At 51.2% G+C, this 11,075-nt stretch overlaps 1 protein-coding gene across 1 annotated transcript; it reads right to left on the bottom strand.

Moving 5' to 3' along the window:
* Positions 1-1,592: 1,592 nt before the first annotated feature.
* Positions 1,593-10,112, bottom strand: LOC142015139 (pepsin A-like). Its single transcript, XM_074998558.1, is given in 9 exon segments — positions 1,593-1,742; positions 2,768-2,860; positions 2,977-3,086; positions 3,089-3,111; positions 3,951-4,067; positions 5,446-5,645; positions 5,849-5,967; positions 6,407-6,524; positions 9,927-10,112. Coding segments are annotated over 9 exon segments (1,116 nt in total).
* Between the last annotated feature and the right edge of the window lie 963 nt (positions 10,113-11,075).

The following is an 11,075-nucleotide window of genomic DNA, read 5'->3' as shown; positions in this document are numbered from 1 at the left end:
GTTGAAATCTGGACACACAGGCCACAGCGGAGGGAGATGTTAGACTGTCCTGCCTCCCTGCAGTTTGGTGTTCTGCCTCTAGACAGAGAAGGCCTCATTAACAGATTCAGGGCATTAACCCTTGTAGCAAACATGACTATTCCCTGTGTCACAAATTGAGCCTGACCCTGTTAGAACAGCTGCGGACCAACCCCATCCCATTCTCTGGGTCACAAGCTTAGAGACTCAGCTGTCTGCCTGGGTTTCTCCCTCCAGCCTCCTATGCTGTGTCTGAATGCAGGGAAGTTCGTCTTGGGAAAGCCCAGACTAGGAATCTTGCCAACAGGGCTAACCAGACTTGCTCAGCCAGATGCACAAAGGGCTGTTTCCAAGGTCTCTTCCTGCAAGTGAGTGGAACCACTTCAGATGCACCATCGAAAACTGGCTTCTCTGTCAAGTCATGTGCTTAGAAAACTCCCCTGTGCAGAGCTGGGGGAGGGCCCTTGGACCAGGTGAGTTTCCTTTATCATTGTGGCTTGAGAGATCCCCTGGGTTGCTGCCTTACACTGGGTGCCTTATTCACTGCACTCTGCTGCTTGCTAAGTGTCTGGGCACGGGGGCTCTGACTGTCCCTTGTTCAGGCTCTGGATAGCTGTTCCCTAATCCTTCATTCTGAGGATTCTTATGAAGCAGCTTGTGCTGGAGCCAGAACACTCAGCTGGCCCGGGCTCTGAAGGAGTCAGCTGCGTAATAATGTTCAGAGTGCAGTGAAATGTGCCGGAGCCCTATCAGCACCTGGGCCGAGAATCGTATCGGAGGGGTAGCCGTGTTAGTCTGGATCTGGGCAGAGAATAGGAGACCCAGACCCTCCCCCGTCCCAGACCCAGCACGCCTGCTGGCCCTGGCTCTCCTCGTTTGTGGTGGGCAGGAGCACAAAGGACGTCACTGACTTAACCACAATCCCAGCCGTGTGACTGAGCCAGGCGGGGACTTGCCCCTGTGTACGGAAGAGCACTAAGTGTCAGCCAGGAGCACTACGGGCCTAATCCAGAACCCGCTGGTGTCAGTGGGGTCCTTGCCAGGCACTGGCTTGGATCATAATTACTCTGTCACTCAATGAGTGTGACTAGGAGCAGGGGTGTGACTCACACTGCCAATGAGCACCATCAGGCTGGGCATCCCAAACACAGAGAGCTCAGCAAGAAACGGGAGGGGGCAGATAGAGCTCAGGTCATTATGTGGGATGGGCGAGGCCTCCTGTGATAAGCAAGTAATAAGCCCACCCTCCGCAAGACCCAGGGAGGGACTGCAGGGCTCACACCCCAGAAAACATGACACAAGTTACTGTAGAAATAAAAAAATCAACGGGGTCAGCGTGGGGGACATTGATTGGCTGGTGAGTCCCCCTGCTCCCGGTGGTGGGCTCTGAATGGTTCACTGCAGCAAAGAGAAACAATTCACTTGAATGTTCTGAGATTGCTTTATTCTACTGTTGGTAAGATTACAGGAGAGAGTGGGGTGATGGTGGGGATGTCACTAGATCTATACAGGGCTTGGAGCTCCAGAGAAATGGGGCACCTTTCTCTGGCGGGGTCTTGTGAACGGCACCATGCTCATACCACAGGGGCGAGGGCCACCTCGTTGTTGGCCCTGTCAAAGACAACATAATACAGGCGGATGAAGACGTCGCCAAGAATCCAGAGCTCTCCAGAGGAGGTGGAGACGTCTATGCCTTCCAGCCCAGCAGTACAGGAGCCTGACTCCTGCATTGGGGGAAAAGGGACATGGTAATTATAAGGCTGCAGCTTCAATGTGTCATCTTCTGAAGAGCCCATGTAAGTGAATCTCCTCTACAGCTTTAGCTGAGCAGCAGGTGGCTTTGAGCTCAAACTGTACAGGCTCCTGCACTCAGCTCCACAGCTCCCAGGTTCGGGTCCACCTGGAGATGTGTGAGCCTGAAAATCTTGAGCTGGGATCCCAGAGCTGCCTTGCTAATGCTGAGCCAGGGCTTCAGTGGGAGCATTGCTATGGACCTTGGGGAGAAGCTGTGAGCTGGGCCCCTAGACCAGGTGCTCTTTAGTTCTCCAACCCCCACGGAGCTCCTTTGGTGGAGGTGGGCCTCAGAACAGGCCCCGTGTCCCAGCCTGAGGCTAAGGGATTCAGTCTGTCAAAGGGGGAGAAAAGCCACGTGCTGGCCACATCTGTCCATGACACAGCCCTAGCGGGGGAGGTGGGCAATTTGGGCAGTCTCTGGGCTCCTGGCCAGATACCAAAGGGGGTTACATTTGGCCACCTTTTGGGGTTACAGGGAAATCGGGCTTCCTCCTGCCTCTCCCCAGCTAACAGCTGCTGTGTGTATTGAAGCTTCTGGTCTGTTCCTCCCCAGAGGGGAGCGCTCTGTTATCATGCAGAAAAAAGAAGCCACCCTCCAGAGGCCCGTGCCCTGAGTCATATTAGCTCCTCGTTGGGGCAGCTGCTCATTTAAGTCTCTTGAGCCCAGACCCCTGTCCTGGTGATCTCCTGCCATGGCCAGCTCTACAGGCCACCTTGCCGCACTTGTGGGGGTCACTGTCACTGCGGGCCTGCCTTGGCCACGAACGTGCCTCCGCTGGCAGGAGGAGCTCTCTGCTATCCCACTAGGGACAGACTCTGAACAGTGTCTCACTAATGCTCTCGTAGCCTCATGCAGGCTGGGCAGGGCTCAGTCGCCGGCACGCCCAGTGCAACAGCCGGAGGCACATGCCCTTTTCCAGAGGCACCCCAGGGGCTTTCTGAGCAGCACACTCACGTCGAGGATGTAGGCGCTGGCAGGCACAGGGAACTCGATGCCATTGATGGTGAAGACGATGTCAGGGAGGCTGCTCATGTCGCTGCAGCTGATCTGCAGGGAGGAAGGCAGCACATGGTCAGGGGTGCTTTTGGCGTCAGATTCTCCCGTGAGAGAGATGGAGCATCACCTCCGAGTGTAGCAGACACACCCCCGCTCCCTGCCCTTACCGAGCCATTGCTGGCGCCGATGTAGGACAGGATGTTGGAGATGCCAGTTGGGGGCCCAGCCAGTAGAGACGTGCCAGTGTCAATGATGGCCTGGCAGCCTCCGGAGCAACAACGCTCTCTCCATTTATGGTGACACTGGGAGAGAGAGAAAGTCAGGGGAACAGCCCTTGCAACTCTCCCCATATCATTCCCACTCAGCCCAGGAGACACCGACGAGGGGCCTGCAGGGCGAAGTTTCCCATCTCTCTTTTGCTAGGACTGCCAAGAACTGTCCCCGGATGTTTCAGCCGAAACCTCCCCTTCCTAGTCTCTTGCCCACGACTCCACGTCCTACAGCCTTTTGCAACTGTGACTGATTTATCCTGAGGGTGTCACAAAGAGATGTCAAGGGGTGAGGATCACCCTGCCCTTTCCTTTACTGCTATACAGGCCTCCCGAGATGAGGGAGAGACCCTGGTATGGGCGAGCTGAAGAGTGACTGATCTGATCTCCTTGCTGGACCCAAGGAGGGCATGAAGCAGACTCCAACATCTCTCATTGTCTAGATGGGGGGTCAGCAACCTTTCCGAGGCGGAGAGCCGAAATTTCACCCTTTGACCTCTATGTAGAGTCCGAGTGCTGGTGATCCTTTTAAAAGTCACTAACAGTCCCACTTACAACAGCTTCATTAATAAATAAATACAGATGCAGTGCTTTGCCGTTTAGGGGCTGTTTGGCAGCATTAGCTTGTTTTTTCTTAATATACAGGTGGCCTGGCTTTGAGCAAGCTCCCGGCTGCCCAGGGAAGAGGGCTGTGCTCCTGCCTCACATGCCAATGAAAATCAGCTCACCTGCCACTCTTGGCACCTGCATTGTGGGTTTGTGGAGCCCTGGTCTAGACTGGGTAAGTTGAACTTCCACCATCTCCCATTGCCTGTGTCCTCAAAGTCACATTATGAATGGGAAGCGCCAGGGGAGAAAAAGGGGGTTGATACCTGTCCATGCTGATTTCCCAGTAAGTCTCAGCAGACAGAGGGATCCAGTTGAGATCCCCAGAGTAGTAAGATGAGTCGATGCCACCGAACATCACAAAGCTCCCACTCTGGTCATCTCTGGGAAAGGGAAAGAAGAGATTGAAGGCAGAGGCATGAATGGTTGGTTAACGTGACTATAGCAAATACGCCATCTGCTAGAGAAGGACTACAGCTGGGCAGTGCTGGGACAGGCCAGAGCTGGACAGATCCCTGTGTACTAGGAGAGATGTGACAGGCTACTTGACTGAGTGAGGAACTTCCCCTTCTGCTTTGATAACTGTACCTTAGTAGGGCTACGTCTACACGTGCAGCCAACATCGAAATAGCTTATTTCGATGTTGCGACATCGAAATAGTCTATTTCGATGAATAACGTCTACACGTCCTCCAGGGCCGGCAACGTCAATGTTCAACTTCGACGTTGCTCAGCCCAACATCGAAATAGGCGCAGCGAGGGAACGTCTACACGTCAAAGTAGCACACATCGAAATAGGGATGCCAGGCACAGCTGCAGACAGGGTCACAGGCCGGACTCAATAGCAAGCCGCTCCCTTAAAGGGCCCCTCCCAGACACAGTTGCACTAAACAACACAAGATACACAGAGCTGACAACTGGTTGCAGACCCTGTGCCTGCAGCATAGATCCCCACCTGCCGCAGAAGCAGCCAGAAGCCCTGGGCTAAGGGCTGCTGCCCACGGTGACCATAGAGCCCCGCAGGGGCTGGAGAGAGAGCATCTCTCAACCCCCCAGCTGATGGCCGCCATGGAGGACCCAGCAATTTCGACGTTGCGGGACGCGGATCGTCTACACGGTCCCTACTTCGACGTTGAACGTCAAAGTAGGGCGCTATTCCTATCTCCTCATGAGGTTAGCGACTTCGACGTCTCGCCGCCTAACGTCGAAGTTAACTTCGAAATAGCGCCCGACGCGTGTAGACGTGACGGGCGCTATTTCGAAGTTGGTGCCGCTACTTCAAAGTAGCGTGCACGTGTAGACGCAGCCTAGATGTCAAAAGCTAAGCATCGCTGGACTTGTCCAAAAGCTAGATGGGTGATGCCTTTGGAAAGCCCCAAGAATTTGAGGTGTGGGAGGACAGTAGGTCCTGCTCTTCCCTCCGTGACATGTACTGAGCAGATGGCTGCTTAGAAGCTAGTGAGTGAAGGAGCCCTGGGTGTTAGAGGTGCTTTTCCCCTGAGGAGTCAATCTAATAATCACAGGTTACTGTACATCTTGAAAGAGCCCTGGTGATTTCAGTTTAACTGCTGGATAAACTAATGCTCATTTCTTCTCCCCAAAACATGTCTCACCAGCATAGAACAGCTGCTGCATTGCAGGCAAGAGGTAGCTACATTTAGGAAATTCTAGGGCTAAGATCACAGGGACCAGTTGGCTTCAGTAGTTCTCCAGGCACATGAATCTCACTGCAGCAGATGGGCCGTTTTCAGCCCTGACTTACGAGCTCAGGTAGACGGAGAAGAGGTCCTGGGACACCAAACCCTCATTCATCATGTTATCAAAGACGGGGGTGGCGCTGGAAGCGGAGATGCTGGGGAAGGCCAGACCCAGGATGCCATCAAAGGGGGCATAGGTAAAAGTGCTGCCGGGCTCGGACTCACTCAGACCAAAGATCTGGTCGGTGTCCACAATGCCTCCAACCTTGAGAGAGGGATGGGGACAATCAGACACATCCTACACCCTGGGAGAGGACTCATCACCATGTCTCTTCCCTATTTATAACCACCACTCGCAGTTCATGCTCAGTGAATTTCCTCTACAGATTTCCAGATGCACCCTGTCCGTCTGACTCGTAATCTTTCAGCATAGCTGCTCCCGGTTTTTGCTCATTGTTTGCGATTTACCCGGACGGTGTCATAGCCCAGGATTCCAGTCATGCTGCCGGTGCCATACTGGATGGAGATGTTTTCACTGGCGGACCGGTAGGTGGAGGAGTCATCTGGGTTGAATTTGTTGTGGTTGCCTGCAAACACATGAGAATCATAGAAAAGGAAGGGACCTCGAGAGGTCATCGAGTCTAGTCCCCTATCCTCATGCCCAGCCCACACACTGACGAAACCATCCCTGAGAGATGTCCCTCTCACCTGCTCTTAAATATCTCCAGTGAGGGACATTCCACAACCTCCCTATGCAATTTATTCCAGTGTTTCAACACCCAGACTGGGAAGAATTTTTTCCTCATGTCGAACCTAAACTATGGTGGCTTTATATAACTGCAAATCAACCTGTTTTAGTGGTTGGAAACCACTGAGAACCAACTTCCTTTCACAAAAAGAACTGAAAAGTACATGTGTACTTCAAAAGTACATCAATGATTTCAACCAAGAGCTCCTTGTTGCTGATTTCAATTTGACTGATTTCAATCACGCGACTCAGTTGGAACATCAAGGGAACAGACTTACTGCAGGCTGCGCTGGAGCAGTACACGGAGGGCACCCACAGATTGGAGGAACCCGTGTCGAAAATGACAGTGAAATCCTGAGCTGGGGTGCCAATGGAGATGGTTCCATAGTACTCAACCTGTCAAAGTAGAACAAAGAAGAGTGGGAAAAGAGGGACCCATTTCCTGCCCAGGGTTAGATGGTTGCCTGCAGAGAACTGGCATAGATGCTCCAGCTGAGGGCGTCGATTACAGTGCCTATGTAAGGATTAACCTGAGCTGGTGTTTTTGTGCCATCACGTTCTCCAGTGTGGCATCCGATGGCCACAGGTTGTCCGATGCACATGCTTGTCTAACCACGGATGCCTGCATCTCAGAGTGAGGAAGAGGGCGTCTCGACGAGGGGAGCCAGCAGGGGAGCATGGGAGTGTTATTTCCTGGCCCAGAGCAAAAGCATGGGTTTCATCTCTGGTGGCCTGGCTGGGGAGGAGATCTCACTTCTCAGTCCTGACGCCCCGGCCATTGTCTTCTAGGCTGGAGAATATCCACTTGACTTGTGCACCAGGCCAATGCACTGTGAGCATCTGCTCCGTCTGGTTTGCCTTCCATTTAGTACCACTAGGTTCCTGAAAAGTGAACACACGAGCCACATTCCCCCATCCACTAACCAGGACTTAACAGTCAGGAACCTGGCACCAAACCACATGGTGGAGTTTCTGCCTTGAAAAAAAGATCCTTTGAAGAAGCATCACGACAAAGGGGACTAGCTGTGGGGGAAGTTTAGGAACGTAGGATAGAGCTGTTTGCTTCCCATGGTGCCTCAGTCCAATCTGTGCACCAACTAGGGAATGCAGATGATGGAAGAGCTTTGGGATTAGTGCACAGAGCCTTGCATGTCTAGACTTCTAGGTCCAGTCTGAGCCCAAGTCAAGGGATGAATGCTTGGTAGCCCCATGTCGGATGAAAGAAGAGGGGTTGGAATTTTGTTTCGGGCCCTGCTAGAAAAATTAATCTATATATAAGCCTCTTTATTTCAATGGACAAGACAGAGATAAAATGGGACATACAAACTAATTCTCGTCCTTTTCTCCCACCTTTAGAAGTAGGCCATTCTGGTAAGGGCTGGAACAACTTTGGGACCAGCTGGGAACAAAGAACTTCTGTGTCCTGGGACTTTCAATGCACAATGAAGGATTTATCCCTGGTTCCCCTTTCCTTCAGCTCCCTGTCTGGGTGATGCCGTGTGCTCTATATCCATGCCTTCGGACAGTCTTGTTAAGGCAGGAAGTCTGGAAATCATGGAAATGCTATTCCAATGACTCCATGCTCTGATCTAAATGTTTGAAGAACATTCATGAGCTTAGCTGCAGAAACAGCAGAAAATATCTCAATCCCAAGAATTTACATGTGTCAAAGCTCCAGCAAGGAACAAGTGTTGGGAACACAAGAATTGCCATGAGCCTGGTTGTCGATGGTTCTGGGCCCAGCTAGCTCTGGCAGCTTCCAGAGCCTCTGCCTCTGGTTGCTCTTTCTCCTAGGGAATTGTTCAGGAAATACTTAGTCACTGAGTTTCTCCCGCCTCTGCTTCCCAGGGCCTGGGCTTCTGCAATGCCCACCCCATTACTTCCTGAATGTGGGAAGCTAAGGACTCTCGAAGTTACAATTCTCAAAATCCAGTCAAAACCTAATAACGATGGCACTTAACAACCAGCATTTATATAACTCGCTCCTCCAAGAGCATGTAACCAGCTGTGATGGGGTTCAGGGGTCCCCAAGCACTGCACCCCATCTGCAGGCAGGAGTGACTGTCACTCAGCAGGTAGAACAGGAAGTTTATTAGCTGACAGAGGCACGGCTCAGCACAGAGATGTCAGTACAGCAGGCAGAGAGTCATTTCAGTCCATCTCAGGGAGAGGAGCCCAAGGGGTGCCCCATCTGGGATGTAGCTTCTCCCTCAGCCAGGCTGGCTGCCTTCCAACTCTCTCTTCCCCCAGCTTCTAACTGCCCCTCTGATTCAAACCCAGTGTGGCTCTTCCCTGCTCTTTGTTCAGGTCAGAGGGGTTACCTGCCAGCTTAGGTTACAGCCCCGGGGGTCATCCTTTGCCTCTGGGAGCTGCTCTGCCTGTCTTACATACACGTCCAGTCTGAGTCTCACACACCCGCCCCCACCACTGCATCACGCCAACCTATTGATTCACCTTGCTAATAATGTCCAGTTAATCTCTGGGGTGCCCTGTGCTGGTTTCCCTGCCAGACCAGCACTACTGTTGTCAGAAGGCAGTGGGTCCATTTTGTTTCAGAGCCGATATGTTTTGGGGCTCGGTTGTCTTGACCTTTTACCCAAATGAGACCATTTTGGGCCCAAGTATTCAACACAGCCACCTCCATCCCTTTCTACTGGAAGTTGGAGAAGCTATCCCTCCTCCCCATGTGTCCATCTGGGGTGACTGCCTCCTACAGCTTCCAGGGCATTCTCACTTACCACCACCATGCTTAGTGACCATTGCTTTCCATCACAGATGCACACCGCATCATATTGTCCACATGGTGGAAGCCTGCAAGCTTCCAAAATCCTCTGGCTCTTCCTGTTTTTTCTGCCTCTCTTCATTCTTCTTCACATGTCTGCTTTCCTCTATCATTGCAGTCATGTTAGTGTTCAGTAGTCTGTTAAAAAAACATAGCTGTAAGTGACACCACATTTCAGAAGTGCCAATTTGTAACTGAACTGTGCAAGGCATGGGTCTGAGTGTGACTCCACAGCCCTTTTCAGTAGCCTCTTTGGTTTTTGTAAAACCACTTTCCACCAATGCACTGGTTTGGAGAGAATGCGGATTTCGCACTTGTATGTGTAAACCCAAACTTCCCTGGAAACGGCCTAAATACATGTGCACTAACCCACTGCCCATTGTCTGGGCTTACAGTGCCAGGTATAACATGGTTGGGAATAAGAGATATGCCCAAGCACCTGTTTAGCTGGAGTACCTTCCAGTAAGTTCATCTCAGCAATGTGAGAAGAATAGAGAAGTAAAACATATTTTTCCAGCCAATGAAAACAAAGCTACGTCTCCTTTATTCCAGGGGGCACTTACTCCTGTGCCTTCAACAGTGGCACTTTTCTTCAGCGGACCTGTATTTCTGGCCTCTACGACAAGCCTTGAATGTTTCCATAAAGTTACTGTTCATCTGAAATCAGCGTAAAACATCTCTAATACGTCTCTTTTTCAATTGACCTTCCTTTCTCCTTCATGCCATATTGCCCTGTGACAGCATCTGAAGGGTCATCGTGGTGTCTTTCAATAAAATCCCATCTTGTACTGACAGCTCCCTCAGAACTCCATAATCGGGACTAGGGATATGCTGTCCAGACCACTCTGCACATTGCTTTCTACAGGATCTCCTCCTGGACTATGGCTCCCACCATCACACTCCGTATTTGTATGGAACAGGAGAGCTCTTGGGCATCTTTTTCCAATGTTTCTCGCCAGCTCAGGCAAAAGGATGGATTCCATTGCATTTCAGACAGTTTTTTCTCACACAGTTACCAGTGGCTGGAGCTTCACACGTGGTGGAAACCAGAACAAGATAGGGGTTCTTTTTGCTGAATTCTGATCTTGAAGTGTTTCTCTCTCGATTTTTTTTCTTTCTTTCTTGCAGTATTTTGGTTTCTCTAGCATGTCGGAGCACTGCTCAGACTCCATGAACTTCCTTCCAGACTGGATGTCCTCCATTGCTTGACATATTGTAATAGATTTGTCAAGGACCAATTACGGATCATCCAGAAGCTTCTGAGATTTTTTTCTGGATTCCAGTTGCAGTCTGGTTTCTTATGCAGGATTTGGTTTTTGGCTCTGCAAATTTATACGTTCAGCTTTTTGTCCTGAAAATCAGTCACCCATTCTTGCAGCTCCAAGGAAATCTGCCATGGGAATACAGTTGGTGCTGATCAGCTACTTTCTCTGGAAGAGACTGAATTCTAGACTAGCACAGGGGAGCTTGAGGTCAGAGCTGAGGGGCATCATAAGAGCTGAGTATGTGTCAGGCCTGAGGGCTGAACAGGACGGTGGCCTGTGGCTCAGGAGCAGCGCAGTGCATGTGTTTCATACCCCAGGGCCATAATAACCAGTCAAGATTGAGAGCACTGGCAGAGTTGTATGGAGACCCCAGACTGGAAGAGTAGGGAGTGCTATAAGGTAGGATTAAAGCCTTCTAGTTCGGACTGCTACAAGATGCCTGTATTGTCTCTATGGAGTCACGCCGCACTAAGCAAACCTCCTTTCTCACAATCCGAGATCTCTTTTGCCTCTTTACTGAAATACCTGGAACAGGGAATGGAAAACCTTTGTCCATTTGTGAGGCTAACACCACACGCCAGCACCTCGCCGTAGGGCATCAGGGACGTCCACTAAGGTGATTTTTCAGGACCAGCTCCACCCAGAATAACTTATACAAACTCGTAAGTTTCCATAAACAATGGGACAAAGTCAAGCCTGCCTAGTTCAAGGACCCCCTGTTAGAGTTGTCACTGGCCTTTGGTAACTTCTCCCAGTTCCATGGAAACCTCATCCTTCCCCTGGTGTTTGCTTGTCCCCACTGGGTTAGTAGCGGACAGCGCTAAATGGAAAGTTAAATGCTGTTGTCTAATCTCAGGAGATTGTCATTGTGATTGCCAGCAAAACCCCTGCTCCCGGCAC

The sequence above is a fragment of the Carettochelys insculpta genome, chromosome 6 (genome assembly GCF_033958435.1).
Source record: "Carettochelys insculpta isolate YL-2023 chromosome 6, ASM3395843v1, whole genome shotgun sequence".
NCBI lineage: Eukaryota > Metazoa > Chordata > Testudines > Carettochelyidae > Carettochelys > Carettochelys insculpta.
This window is presented reverse-complemented; position numbering and strand designations above follow the sequence as displayed.